General features: G+C 33.9%; 1 protein-coding gene across 3 annotated transcripts in view; it reads left to right on the forward strand.

The window, feature by feature from the left end:
• Bmpr2 (bone morphogenetic protein receptor type 2) overlaps positions 1-16,174 on the forward strand; it is a 185,218-nt gene that overhangs the window by 76,110 nt on the left and 92,934 nt on the right. For all 3 annotated transcript variants that reach the window (XM_046462958.2, XM_046462960.2, XM_058578161.1), the window contains exons 2-3: positions 14,792-14,962; positions 15,825-15,995. In XM_046462958.2, the coding sequence (XP_046318914.1) occupies positions 14,792-14,962; positions 15,825-15,995 (342 nt within the window). The remainder of the gene's footprint in view (positions 1-14,791; positions 14,963-15,824; positions 15,996-16,174) is intronic.

The following is a 16,174-nucleotide window of genomic DNA, read 5'->3' on the forward strand; positions in this document are numbered from 1 at the left end:
GAACATCTCTTTTTCTTTGGGGGTGGGGTCTGGCATTTTGGTATGTGCTAGGCTGAGTATCTGTACATGACCAACCCTCCAATAAAAATTTTGGACACTGAGTCTTCGATAAGCTTCCTTAGACAATATTTCACATGTTGTCACTATTCAGTGCTAGATGAATTAAGTGCATCCAGTGTGGGTCCAGGGGGAGAATACTCTTGGAAGCTTGCATATTATTTTCTCCAGACTTTGACTCTTGAGGCTTTTCCCTTTGCTGATTTTGGTTTGTATTTTTTTTTTAATATTCTTTTAGTTGTAGATGGACACAATATCTTTATTTATTTATTTTTTTATGTGGTGCTGAGGATCAAACCCAATGCCTTACACTTGCAAGGCAAGTTCTCTGCCACTCTAAAGCCCCAGCTCCTTGGTTTGTATTGTGTTACTGGAATAAATTATAACCTTGAGTACGACATTGTGCTGAGTTTTGAGACTCAGCATAGCAGATTTAGGAAAATCCCAAAAGCCTTACGAAGATTTTAATCATTTTCCAACTGTGCTCTTTCTCTGATATTGTGGAAATGCTCAGCAGAATGACAGTTTAATGTGGTGTAATCTGGATATAGAAATATATAAATTAAGGCATAATTATTTCATTTTAATAGGATTATTTTCTTTACGAAAGTATTTTTTGTACTGTCAGAAAATCAGGGACTTTACTTGATTTTTATTATCTGTAATTTTGAGTTTATACCAAAATTAATGGGGATATTTTGGTTAAATTAAGATACTTTCTCCTTTGTACATTTCATAACAGAATTGTAGTGATTCTCTGAAATCCCAGTTTTGTTTGTCCTGAGAAATTTGTTTTCTGGGAAAGGGATATTATTGCTTCAGTTATTTGCTCCATTTCTGCAAGGTTCCTGTTTTGTTTATTTTAGATAGTTCATTTTGACACTTAGATAAACAGAAGCCAAACATGCAGCATACCCAGAATTAGTCCCTGAACTTTGTTCCAGGGTAAAGATAAGGCATTTAGACTTTTGCAGTACAGATAAATATATCACAGCTACTGGAAAATGAGTGTTATGTGACTCTTAGATTGTTTAGATATAGAATGATAATGAATATCTTTAAAAATTCCTGTCAGCAAAACTTAAGGAAAAATTTATATTCATCCATAGTACCTACTTTTAAGAGGATTATAGATTAGATACAAGATTCTGGGACATAGTAAAATATCTCTTTGTGTTTAACAGATGTTCTAAATAGATGATAACCACTAGTAATCATTTCTTTCATTTTCACGTTTTCTTTATTAAAGAAATTGACTTCATTTTTATTTGACATGTGTATTTTCTGCATTCTCTAAACCAGTTTTCTTATTAATTTGATTCTTCAATTTGAATCTGCCTGGAAGTAAACATTTTTTTTGTTTGTTTGTTTGTTTTGTGGTACTGGGGATCTAACCCAGGGACATGCTAGGGCCTTGCACATGCTAGGTAAGTGCTTTACCACTGAGCTACACCCCCAGCACCCCACCCCCCCAGTGGCCTGGAACTTACTATCCTTCTTGCTTGCCTCCTGAGTAGTGAGTGTTACAGGTGTACGTTACCACCCCAGCTAAACTGTCATTTACAATTATAGTATTTGTGCCTGTCAAATCTTTCCAGTATATAAATTAGCTAACATCAGAGATTTTTTTGTAGATTTAATGTGAAAAAGCTGTTCTCTTCTATTGTGTATAACTTAGAAAGTTTTAGACTTATGGATCTAGCTTGGTTGTTGGAAGTGTATGTAGGGTTGTAGCTCAGTGGTAGAACCCTTGCCTAGCACTGGTGAGGCACTGGGTTTGATCCTTAGCACCAGGTTCTATCCTCAGCACTGGGTTTGATCCTTAGCACTGGGTTCGATCCTCAGCACCACATAAACAACAAGCACATAAAAAATAAAGGTTAAATTCTAAAAAAAAAAAAAAAGACTTCCCTATTGATTGAACAAACTTTCTTCATTGTCTTTCCTAAGCTTACAGTGTTTTGGATACCCATTTATCAAACTTTTTTCCAGCTGCTACCTGGTAATTCACTTCTACAAGCCTGACACTTCTTTAGCTTGTTTTTAGTTATTTGGCAAAGTTATCTATATTTTTGCATAACTTTTAATAAACATGAATATCATAGCTCTGTTTATTTCTTTTTCTTTTATTTAAGAATCCACTCTCTTTTTATTATTATTATTATTATTTTTAGTTTTAGATGGACACAATATCTTTATTTTATTTGTTTATTTTTATGTGGTACCAGGGATCCAACTCAGTGTCTCATGCGTGCCAGGCAAGTATTCTACCACCGAGCCACAACCCTGACCCCAGATCTGTTTATCAAATGAATAAAAATAATAACAAATTAAATATTATTTAGATTTTTTTTTGGGGGGGGACATGGGTTTCACTCTGCTTCCTTGACTAGTCTTGAACTCTTTGGCTCAAATGAATCTTCATCCTCCCAAATAATTGGGACTTTAGGTTCATTCACTGCATGGCTAGCATTCTTAGATTGATTGTATATCTGAACATTATTTGAAATTAAACTAAAAAAAAAGTTTAAGTTGTTTTGTATTTGGCATTAGAATATTCACATTGTTAAGAAAAAGAAAACTCGTGTGTGTGTGTGTGTGTGTGTGTGTGTGTGTGTGTGTAAATAAATCTGTTAGCATCTGCAATTAGTTCAGTCTTTCTAGGTTAGGGAGGAACTAAAATCAAACTTCACCTCTGAAAGTCTACTCCTGAGAATGAGCTGTGCAGTTGACACAAAAATGTTAATTCCAGGATAAAGAAGAAATAAGAAAATAGAATTTTGAATCAGAGCAGCAGTTCATTTGACCAAGTAATGATTGGCTGGATTCTATTGTCTGCTTATGGTAAAGAAAAGAAAAAAAAAATCAAATCCCTTTTCCATCCTCTTATTTTGTAAAACATGTCTACATAACTTGGATTATTATGTATATTTTAGTTTTCCTGTCTTCTTTTTTTTGTTGTTGTTGTATGCCTTCCATTTGTATCATAGTAAGAGACAAGTCAAGAACAGTTAGCAGTATTCAAATCTTTTCACACCATTGTAGAAAGGATATGTGGTGGGCAAATTAACTTTTCCTGACTTCTTAATTTTTGTGTTTCGTTTCTAATTTTAATCCTTTTAGTAGCAGTTGTGGTAGCATTTCTTTCTTTTTTTCTTTTTTTTTGGTGACAAGAATGTTGCTGTGTTGCGCATGCTGGCCTCAAACTCCTGACTCCAAGTGATCTTCCCACTCAACCTTCTGAATAGCTAGGATTTACAGCTGCATGCACTAATATGTCTGGCTTAGTTGCATTTTTAATGTAAAATTCACATTTTTCATATGAAAGCTTCTTTGACAAACACCTGATTCCACCTCCCCCCCTTGGTGCTAGGAATTGAACCTGGGACCTTGCACAGGCTAGGCAAGTACTCTACAACTGAGCCATAACCCTAGCACTGATTATTTTTAATATAGGGAAAAAGAAGAGAGAAAGTTGGATGGACAATCTTTGATCTTTGGCATGCTTCTAGGAATGGCTGACCCACACAAGAGTTTTATATTCAAGGGTCCTAGGCATCAAAGGGGAAAGATTATGCATTTTGTTCTCTTAACCTTATTACAAAGGATTAGTCTTTGTTCAAATAACAGCTACAATAACAAAAATTCCCAAATTATAATATCTCAGATATTTAATGCCATAATTATCTGATATTTTGTCATATTTAATTGCATTTACAGATGAGGACTACCATGAATGATTCTGCAATACAAGATTTCATGGTACAAGACAGTTTATTTTAGAACTACTTTATTGAAGGAAGTTAGGAACTTTGCATTTCTCTAATTGCTAGAGATGATGAACATTTTTTCATATATTTGTTGATTGAATGTATATCCTGCTGAGAAGTGTCTGCTCAGCTCCTTAGCCCATTTATTGATTGGGTTGTTTGTTTTTTTGGTGATAAGATTTTTGAGTTCTTTATATATATCCTGGAGATTTGTGATCTATCTGTGCTTGTGGCAAAAATTTGCTACCAAAACGTAGGCTCTTTCTTAACCTCATTGAGTTTTTCTTTTGCAGAGAAGAAGCTTTTTAGTTTGAGTCCATCCCATTCATTAATTCTTGATTTTATTTCTTGCACTTTAGGAGTCTTGTTAAGGAAGTTGGGGCGTAATCCCCTGTGGTGAAGATTTGGGTCTATGTTTCCTCTATTAGGCGAAAGGTCTCTGGTCTAATTCTTAGGTCCTTGATCTACTTTGAGTTGAGTTTTGTGCAGTGTAAGAGATAGGGGTTTAATTTCATTTTGTTGCATATGGATTTCCAGTTTTCCCAGCACCATTTGTTGAAGAGGCTATCTTTTCTCCAATCTATGTTTTTGGCATCTTTGTCTAATATAAGATAACTGTAATTATGTGAGTTTGTCTCTGTGTCCTCTATTCTGTACCATTGATGTACAAGTCTATTTTGGTGCCAATGTATTTTGTCAAATGCTTTCTCTGCATCAATTGATATAATCCTTATGATTCTTATCTTTAATTATTAATGTGATGAATTATATTTTTTGATTTCCGTATGTTGAACCAACCTTGCATTACTGGAATGAACCCCACTTGATCATGGTGCAGTTTTTAAAATATTTTTTTGTATGCAATTTCCCAGAATTTTATTAAGAATTTTTGCTCAATGTTCATCAGGGATATTGGTCTGAAATTTTCTTTCTTTGATGTGTCTCTACCTGGTTTTGTATCAGGATGATATTAGCTTCGTAGAATGAGTTTGGAAAGGTTCCTTCCTTTTCTATTTCATTCAGTAATTTGAGGAGTAGTAGTATTAATTCTTTTTTGTAGGTCTTGTAGAACTCAGCTGTGAATCCGTCTAGTTCGGGGCTTTTCTTGTTTGGTAGGCTTTTGATGGCATCTTCTATTTCTTTGTTTGAAATTGATCTGTTTAAATGTGTATGTCCTCTTGAATTAGTTTTGGTTGATCATATGCCTCTAGAAATTTGTCAGTGTTTCTATTGTTAGTTTTTCTATTTTACTGGAGTATAAATTTCAAAATAGTTTCTAATTCGTCTTCTGTATTTTAATAGTGTTTGTCGTGATATTTCCTTTTCCATCGCAAGTTTTAGTAATTTGAGTCTTCTCCTTCCTTTTCATTAGGGTGGCTAAGAGTTTTTCAATTTTATTTATTTTTCAAAGAACAGCTTTTTGTTTTGTCAAAGTTTTTAATTGTTTCTTTTGTTTCAATTTCATTGATTTTCCCCCCCTGATTTTAATTATTTCCTGTCTCCTACAACTTTTGGTGTTGGTTTGTTCTTTTTACAGGGCTTTGAGATGTAATATCAGGTGGCTTATTTGTTGGCTTTTTCTTCTTTTAATGAATGAGGTTAATGCAGTGAACTTTCTTGTTAGCACTTTCTTCAGAGTGTCCCATAGATTTTGATAAGTTGTATTGGAATTCTCATTTATCAGGTATTGGGGTAGGTTCTCTTTCTAATTTTATCTTTGATTCCTAGTTCCATTCCATTATGGTCAGATAGACTAATGCAGGGTAGTATCTCTCTCTCTCTCTCTTTTTTTTTTTTTTTTGTATTTGCTAAGACTTACTTTTTGGCATAACATATGGTCTATTTTGGAGAAGGATCCATATGCTGCTGGGAAGAAAGTATATTCACTCATTGATGGATGGAATATTATATATATGTCTGTTAAGTCCAAATTATTGATTGTATTATTGAGTTCTGTAGTTTCTTTGTTTAGTTTTTGTTTGGAAGATCCATCCAGTGGTGAGTGAGGTGTTTTAAAGTCACTCAGTATTATTGTGTTGTGGTCTATTTGGTTCTTGTATTGAAAAGGGTTTGTTTGACCTACATAGATGCCCCATTGTTTGGGGCATAGATATTTATGATTGTTATGTCCTATTGATGTATGAATCCCTTAAGCAGTATGAAATGTCCTTGTTTATCCCTTTTCACTAGCTTTGGTTTGAAGTCCAGTGTATCTGATATGAGGACGGAAACCTCTGCTTGTTTACACAGTACATGTGAGTGGTATGTTTTTCCACCCTTTCACCTTCAGTCTGTGGATGTCTGTTCCTGTGAGATGAGGCTGTTGAAGGCAGCATATTGTTGAGTCTTTTTTAAAAATCCAATCTGTCAGTCTGTGTCTTTTAATTGATGAGTTTAGGCCATTCACATTCAGGGTTATTATTAAATTATGATTTGTATTTCCAGACATTTTGATTTATTTTTGTTTTTTAACTTACTAGGTTTCTCCTTTGATTGGCCTTTCCTTTGGTGTAGTTCCTCCCTTTACTGATTTTCATTGTTTTTCATTCCTCCTCCTGGAATATTTTGCTGAGGATGCTCTATAGTACAGGCTTTCTCGCTATAAATTCTTTTAACTTTTGTTTATCACGAAAGGTTTTTATTTATAATCATCAAATCTGAAGCTTAATTTTGCTGCATATAAGATTCTTGGTTGGCATCCATTTCCTTTCAGAGCTTGGTATATGTTATTCCAGGACTTCCTGGCTTTGAGGGTCTGGGTTGAATAATCTGCTGAAATAAGAACTGGTCTCCTCCTATATGTGATTTGATTTCTCTCTCTTGTGGCCTTTAAGATTCTATGCTGGGCTGGGAATGTGGCTCAAGCGGTAGAGCGCTCGCCTGGCATGCATGCAGCCGGGGTTCGATCCTCAGCACCACATAAAAAGAAAGATGTTGTGTCCGCCAAATACTAAAAAAAAAATAAATATAAGATTCTCTCTCTAAAAAAAAAAAAGATTCTATGCTTATTATGTATGGTACGCATTTTCATTATAATGTTGCCTTGGTGTAGATCTGTTGTAATTTTGAACATTTGGTGTCCTGTAAGCCTGTTGTATTTGATTTTCAAATTCATTCTCATGTTTGGGAAATTTTCTGATATTATTTCATTGAAGAGATCGTGCATTTCCTTTGGTTTGAATCTCTGTGCCTTCCTCTATCCCAATAAATATTATATTTGGTCTTTTGATGCTATCCCATAATTCTTGGATGTTCTGTTCGTGGTTTCTTACCATCTTCACTGTGTGGTAACTTTATTTTCAAGATTATATACTTTGGTAAGGAGACCCTCATTGTTATTACTTATAAGAGGAGGTGAGGGGAAAGGGGAAAAAAAAAACAAGAGAGAGAAATGAATTACAGTAGATGGGGTAGAGAGAAAAGATGGGAGGGGAGGGGAGGGGAGGGGGGATAGTAGGGGATAGGAAAGGCAGCAAAATACAAGAGACACTAATATGGCAGTATGTATAAACGATGATGTGTAACCGATGTGATTCTGCAATCTGTATACAGGGTAAAAATGGGAGTTCATAACCCACTTGAATCAAATGTATGAAATATGATATGTCAAGAGCTTTGTAATGTTTTGAACAACTAATAAAAAAAGAGTAAGTCATTAATTGACTTCTAATGCCATTAAATAGTTTTGCCTAGTTTTAATATATATGTATATTAAAATATATATAAACAAATTATGTAGTTTGAAAAAAAACGATTATATACTTTGTCTTCTTTATCTGACATTCTGTCTTCCAAGTGATGCTTTCTATTGAGTTTTTATTTGGTCTATTGTTTCCTTCATTTCAATGGTTTCTGATTTTTTTTTCCAGAATCTCTCTTGAAATAATCTTTTGCTACCTGTATTTGCTTCCTTATCTTTTTGTTAGTGTGATCAATGATTGCCTATAGTTGCTGTCTTACCTCTTTGTTGGAGTGATCAGTTTTTTCCTGTATTTGCTCACTTAGGTCATTCTTTAATTCACAGATAATTTTAATTGTGTATATTTTGAACACCTTCTCTGACATTTCATCAACTACACTGTCCATGGATTCTAGAACGTAGTATCCTGATTTGTTTGGGGCACTTTCTTCCCTTGTTTTTTCATGTTGTCTATGTGTCTTCCTTTCTTGCAGTGCAGATCTGAGGTATTATAGTTTCTACCTTGTAATCTTGTAGTGTTCATGTAAATTACCTGTACCTCACCTTGGTGTTGGGCTTCCTGTCCCTGGCCATTGTCCTGCGATGGATGCTACTGCAACTAAAGGTGGTAGGAGCAATAATGGAGGTAACTCAAGATAGCAGTGTGGATGACCCAAGATGAATGCAACCTACTTTTAGAGATGGGGCTGAAAGGGTGGGCCTTACAATGTTGTTGGGCTTCCTGTTCTGAGATGCAGCTGCTTCTAGGCCCTGTCTGTTGTCTCAAGGTGGAGGCTTCTGTGTGGGGAGGGCTATGACGATGGCTGCAGTGTCCTGAGATGGAGGTGGGGTAGGCCTGGGTTCTCAGGTGGGCTGGTGGGGTGTGGTGGGCCTGACCTGGGCTTGGGCTCTGGAGTGGGTCTGCTGGTCAGTGGGATAGATCTGGGTCTAACCTGGGCCTGAGCTTCTGTGTGGGTTGGCCTGAATATCTTGATTGGGATGATATATGACAAAAATTGTGTAGAGGGTACACTCACACTAACGAGTACATGATAATTGGTGGAATTTAAATAAACTCTCTTGGTTGTGCTAGTATCAGTATTCTGGTTTTGATACTGTATAGTTATTATATACAATTGATATTGAAGAAAGCAGCATGGGACTCCCCTAAATGATTCTTTCTAGTCTCCTGCCTGTGAATCTGCAATTATTTTTTTTTTAAATTTAATGTTAAAAGTTGAAATGTAAACGCTATTTAAATTTTTGAAATATATAATACATGATTATATTTCATGAACCTTTAGACAATAATAACAGTATTTGGTTAAAAAAAGGAATACTACAAATAGTTACTATTTTCATAGTAGCAATTTTTTTCCTTTCTCTCCTCCTTTCTGAAGGCAGGTAAATGGTATCTTTTACTGTTTGCATGATGATGATGCTGATTATGTCTATAATGACAGTTAACCAATACAGAAATGATAAAACTATGCCATACCATCACACCCTACTTTCTTTGTATAGTTTCATGTCAGTTGAGTGGGAAATGCGGAATAGCTGTCACATCTGTTCCTGGAAATTAAATACAGCATATTATTAGCAAGTATTGATCCAGGATGTTTTCATTTCATTCTCAATAATTTGGCTATACATGTTGGGGGAAATAATAAAATACTATAGAAAAATAACATACCATTTTCAGCTTCATTTTTAGTAAAGTGGTAGAAAGACTAGATTATTATTGCTCAGATTTTGTAATATTTGAATTAGAATATGGTATTGAATACAGTGCATATTGATAGGAAAACTTTCTGCCTTTCACACTGTCAGGGGTAATTGCTGTATTAAAATAAATTAAATCAGTTTGTTCTTTCTTTTAGAACTAGTGAAGTAACCCTATAGCTTGTTAAGGGAGACAGGCATGTAAGCAGATAAAATACTATAATACCCTGTGGTACAATGCTAGGACAGACATGAACTTTGGGAGTGCAGAGCACATAATATAACAATTTGCAGATTTCACTGAGAAGTTGATATTAAAGCTGGGTCTTGAAGATGAGTCTTAAGTTTTTCCAGAAAAATGTCATTCTGAATACTAAGAACATTATGTAAAGATCATTATGTATAAATAAAGGTCATGAAAGGCCTCAGCATGTGAGTGTGGTTGGGGATGGAAACTGAGGAGTGGAGTGGTAAGAGAAGTAGATTGTGTGTCCCAAGGATGACTTATCCATTAGGCACAGTAGACCTCCTGCCCATAATATTTCTGGAAGCTCATGAGATGTTTTATTTTTTTTAAATCTAAAGAAAAAATAAACTTTTAGGTTGAAGAAATGTTTATATTACCTTTTTTTAATATTTATTTTTTAATTGTAGTTGGACACAATACCTTTATTTTATTCATGTATTTTTATGTTGTGCTGAGGATTGAACCCAGGGTCTCCCATGTGCAAGGCGAATGCTCTAAGGCTGAGCAACCACCCCAGCCCCATATATTATCTTTATGAAATATAATTTGAATGTCTGTTATGGGGGAAAGGCCCATGAAAACAAAAATTCCTAGGACCCATGAAAGTAATTTTGTGGCACTATTGGGTCTTGATTATGAAGACCCTTATATGCTAACCAAGAAGTTTGGATTTCTAGGAGCATCAGACAATAAATTAACAGATTTTAAGTACAATCAGCATAGTCTTTTGTGACAATGCCTTTATCAGCAGTTTGGATGAGATTATTTCCAGTTTATTGTGGTTATGCTCAACAAAATTGTTTTAATGTTTATATCCAAATTTCACCTGTTAAAAATTAGAACATGAGCATGGTGGTGCATGCTTGTAATCCTAGCTACTATAGAGATTGAGAGAAGCTTACAAATTTGAAGACAGCCTGGGAAAGTTAGTGAGACCCTCTCTCAAATCACTTGGTCAATCAATCAATCAATCAAGAATATTTTTAAAAGACTGGGGATGTAGCTCAGTGATATAGCCCTTGCCTATCTTGCACAAGGCCCTGGGTTCAATCCCCACTACTGCAAAAAACAAAAACAAAAAACCAATAATTTCTCTTTCAAGACCCATGTCTAAACACTGATTGTCTAAATATGTCCCTTAAAAGAATTTATTGACAGTATATGTCTAATCAAAATTTTTCTAGTTATTGACAAATTTAGACTACCTACATATAAATAACTAGTCTCTGTATGTAATCTGTGATGATATAATTTTTCTAGACTATACTGTTTCTAATTGTAGTCTTAATTTCATCCTTACTTTTCCTACATTATTTATGAAGAGTTCAAAACCTTATTATAGGTATGTGTCTGAGACTGATTCCAATAAATGGCTTTTAGAAAGCTACGGACACTGGTTTACAAAATGAATTTTTCTTGGGTTTGATTAGGCTAGTAAGTTTTTGCAATCTTTATGTTGGTTAAGAATCATAATTTGAAAGTATTATTTTTTTAATATTTATTTTTTAATTGTAGTTGGACACAATACTTTTATTTTTAAATTTTTATGTGGTGCTTAGGATCAAACCCAGGGCCTTGCACATGCTAGACGAGTGCTCTACTGCTGAGCCACAACCCCAGCCCAGAAAGTATTATTTTTAAAATAACAAATATAATTGGCCTACACTGATGCCCTCATCACCAAATAATTTCTTAGAAATGCACTGAAATTATTTTAAGAAAAATAGTTTAGGAAAATAGAGATGTTAAAGATTGTACCTTTATTGCTTTAATATTAATGTAGCTTTTTTTTTTTTTTAATTAGGGGTGGGGAGTAGTTAGTCAGGAGAGGTTGGATTATTTTTGGTTTTTTGTTTATTTGCTTTTTGGTACCTGGGTTTAAACCCAGAGGCGCTTAACCACTGAGCCACATCCCAACCCGTTTTATTTTTTGAGACAGTATCTCACTAATTTGCTTAGGGCCTTGCTAAATTGCTGAGACTGGCTTTAAACTTGTGATCCTCCTGCCTCAAGTCTCCTGAGCCTGTGGGATTGCAAGTATCTGCTACCATGCCCAGCCAGATTTATTTTTTGTCTAGCTCTATAACAACTTTAGATTTCTGTCACCAAGTTATATAATAAGGGCACTAAAAATTATATATGTGTCTATTTTTCATGTATTCTTTTACAAAGATATATCTTTTCTTTTTATTCTTGAATAAGGCATGTTTTGATCTACCTGCTTCCAGGTACAGTCCGATCCCTACTTACTTACTCAATATTCAGTATAAAATCCTAGTCAAAGAAAGTAGCAGAAGAGGAGAAGGTGTAAAATTAAGTTTATCTTGGTTGTGGAAAACTAAAGTTATTAAATTCATAAATTTATTCTAAACTTTCTAACAATCAAGACAAAAAAAAGAAACAGTAGATTATGTAACTTTGATGTCTAGTAGGAAGTAAGAAGGATTTTTACCTGCGCAGGATAGGGAGAAGGAATTATGCCTCATGGATAGATGCCTTTCAGATTTATAAGTTTTTTGTTTGTAGTTAAATTTCATAACTGAATCTTTGTGTCATATGTAAACATATATTTAGTTTTAATTTTTATGATAATTAATTTGGTAAAATTTGACAATTAGGGGATAACCTAAGGAAATGCTGTTCATTGTTAAATGGAAAAGGTAATAAATATGATTAAGCTTGTTGTTAAAAGAATTAGAGCATGGACCAACTTGATAAAAACTGTGGTAGAATCATTAGACTAATGTCCTAGAATTTGTTTTTATAAATAGGTAGCACTATATATTTTGGCTATTTAATTGATACTAGTAAATAACTTCTAGAGGACTACCTAAAGTGATTTTATTTTATTTTATTATTCACTTATTTTAAATTTTTATTTGTTCTTTTTAGTTATACAGGATAGTAGAATGTATTTTGACATATCATACATACACGGAGTATAAATTCCCATTTTGTGGTTGTACATGATACGACATTTTACTGGTCATGTATTCATATACAAACATAAGAAAGTTATTTCCAATTAATTCTACTGTCTTTCCCATCCCCAACCTTCCTTCTATCCCCCCACTCCTCCCTGTCCAATACAGGTGAAACTCCATCCTACCCTATCCCCACATCCCTGTCTATTGTCAGTTAGCATCCACATATCAGAGAGAATGTTCTGCCTTTGGTTTTTTGGGATTGGCTTATTTCACTTAACATGATAGCTTCTGAGATGAGACGAGATCAGGCGCATTCAGGGTGGTATGGCCATAGACCACTTAACATGATAGTCTCCAGTTCTGTCCATTTACTGGCAAATACCATCATTTCATCCTTTTTTATGGCCGAGTAATATTCTATTGTGTATATGTGCCACATTTTCTTTATCCATTTGTCTGTTGAAGGGCACCTAGGTTGGTTCCATAGTTTAGCTATTGTGAATTGAGCTGCTATAAATCTTGCTGTGGCTGCGTCACAACAGAATGCTGATTTTAAGCCCTTTGGGTATATGCCAAGAAGTGGATAAGTGTGTCAAATGGTGGTTCCATTCCCAGTTTTCCAAGGAATCTCCATACTGTTTACCAGATTGGTTGCACCCATTTTCAGTCCCACCAGCAAAGTATGAGTGTACCTTTTCCTCCACATCTTCGACAATATTTATTGTTTCTTGTACTCTTGATAATTGCCATTCTGACAGAAGTGAGATGAAATCTCAGTGTAGTTTTAATTCACATTTCTCTAATTGCTAGAGATATTGATCATTTTTTCATATATTTGTTGACTGATTGTATTTCTTCTTCTGTGAAGTATCTGCTCAGATCCTTTACCCATTTATTGATTGGGTTATTTGCTTTTTTTGGTGTTAAGTTTTTTGATGTTTTTATATATCCTGGAGATTAATGCTCTATCTGAGGTGCTAAAGTGATTTAAAACATACAAATCAAGTCTCATTTTTGTTTTTCACTAATTACTGTCTGTGATTTGGTCTATCCAAGTAAGATGCTTGAGGGCTAGAACTCTACTACTTGTGAATACTCTTTTGCCTACCCCAATTCTTTAAAAGTACTTTCCATTATAGGAAATATAGCAGTTTTATGTGTATATATATATTGGCTTAGACACTTTCATTTCTTCTCCAGAATTTTAGTTTCGTTCAGAAGCATTTATTTTAATAAATTTTAATAGATCATTTCCATTGCTAAAATTCTTGTGAATTATGCCATACCAAGTAGATACATAAAATGAATAGAATGAGTCAGAATCCCAGGAGGAATATATTGGCCAAGTGGATTAGATTAGTCTTCTGACTGATCAAACACATTGGCAAAGGCTACTTTAAGTAACTAAATAAAGATCAAATGTTGCATTTGATAACATTTTACTTCTTTGGGATTCTCACCAATGTTGATAAATGTTTGTTAGCCAGGAAGTTGTGTGACAAATATTGAATAGAAATCAGTTAAATTATTTTATGTGCACAGAGAAAGATGAATTGGTATTAAAATTACATTAGTTTGTCCCTTCAGTATGAAGAACTGTTGAGCAGTTCTGGCTGTTGATATTTTAAATAGTGGAAAGTAATTTTTTTCTTGCTCACCTAGTAGATTTAGTTTTATAAACAGATTTAATAAGGTTTAATTTATATACCATGAGATTTACTCATCTACATGAACAATTCCATGTTATTTATTTAGTAAATTTATAGATTGTGTAACCATTATCTAATTTTGAAATGCATGTCACTCCAGAAAGAAACCATGTGCCCATTTTATAGTCATTCTTTGCATCCTTAGTATACCATGCCTAATAATTTAACTTTCTGCAATACACTATAAAACACGATCAAAATGAGTATTGTAGAATTTTCCAAAAATTTTAGGCCAGTAAGTTTGTGTATTTCAGCATTGGAGATTGAACCTGGTGCCTTGTACATGCTCAACAAGTGTTCTATCACCAAACTATGTCTCAGCCATGTTTTTTGTTTGTTTTAAAGATCGTTTTAGAGCATGGACATTTTCTTTGATGATATTTCCTTGTTTGGACACCAAATTATTTAATAGAAGAAAGAGCAGTGTAATAATATGAGGAAAAGAAGATTGTTTTTGGGAAATGAGGTTTTTTTTTTTCATATTTGCTTCTTACTTGGGTGTTACAAATTAATTAATTAGCAGAAGGAAGTTATCGAATAAAGTAAACTTTAAAAATAAAATATTTGAATTTGAAGGATTCAGTAGGGAAAATTATGTCATTGAAATAACCTGGCTTTTATATAAAGTTTTATAGAGATTATAACAAATTAATTCATCATTGTTATTCTCTTTATTTTAGCTTCCCAAAATCAAGAACGGCTATGTGCATTTAAAGATCCATATCAACAAGACCTTGGGATAGGCGAGAGTCGAATCTCTCATGAAAATGGGACAATATTATGCTCAAAAGGTAGCACCTGCTATGGCCTTTGGGAAAAATCAAAAGGGGACATAAATCTTGTAAAACAAGGCAAGTAATGCTTTTCTTACCTGACATGGAATTTCATACAATTGAAGTTTGTCTAAAAATGTTATAAAAATAGATTAAGATCTTCTTCATAAAAATAATAAATTTAAAAGTATGTCTTGAAGTATTCCCTGAAAATATTTCTAACCTCTATATAATATTTCATTTTCTTTATGTATCACAATTTACTTACATATCATTCTATTGTTGGACATTGTTTTCACTGTAATATATACTGTTGCAGTAACAACTTTGAACATAAATCTTTGTATCTGATTGTTTCCCTCATGTGGATTTGTTAGATTATAAAACACATCAGGGGCTGGGGATATGGCTCAAGTAGTAGCGCGCTCGCCTGGCATGGGTGAGGCACTGGGTTCGATCCTCAGCACCACATAAAAATAAAAAATAAAGATATTGTGTCTACCTAAAGCTAGAAAATAAATATTTAAAAAAATATATGAGTATTTTAAAGACTGTATAAAAAGTGCCAGGTTGCTTTCTAAAAATGCCATCATTTGCATTCCTTTTAACATTGTATGAGAGTGTCTGTGTTACTGAATCCTTGTTAGGATTGCATATTATTATTTTTTAAATCTAGAACTATTTAATTGGTTACCTTACTATGGTTTTAATAATTCTTAAATTAATGATGCAATAAAACATTTTGTTCATGTTTTTCCCCCATGAAATGTCCATTGTTTCCTTTGCCATTTTTCTGTTTGTCTTTTTATTGATTTGCAAGACTGTCTTATAACTTCTATATTTACTCTTAGATTTATTGCAGTTATTTCTTAGTTTGTTGTTTTCCTTTTAGTTTTGTCAAATTGTTTCCTAACTTGTTTTTATTAATACTGGTTTATAGGATGTTGGTCTCACATTGGAGATCCTCAAGAGTGTCACTACGAAGAATGTGTAGTAACTACCACCCCTCCCTCAATTCAGAATGGAACATACCGTTTTTGCTGCTGTAGCACAGATTTATGTAATGTCAACTTTACTGAGAATTTTCCACCTCCTGACACAACACCAATCAGTAAGTAGTTAAAGTAACTTATCTTTGTAATTCCTTTCTCCAGAGATTTTGAAAATATAAAATAAAAATTCAGGGTTGATAGGAGTGGGAGACTTGCAGCATCTTAAAATGACATATGGCTAACACTTGAAATCCAGAGATGCACCAGAACTGGCAAGACATCAGTATATTATCAAATA

The sequence above is a fragment of the Marmota monax genome, unplaced genomic scaffold, assembly GCF_021218885.2.
Source record: "Marmota monax isolate L192 unplaced genomic scaffold, Marmota_monax_Labrador192_F-V1.1 WCK01_AAM20220418_F8-fsc00095, whole genome shotgun sequence".
Taxonomy (NCBI): domain Eukaryota; kingdom Metazoa; phylum Chordata; class Mammalia; order Rodentia; family Sciuridae; genus Marmota; species Marmota monax.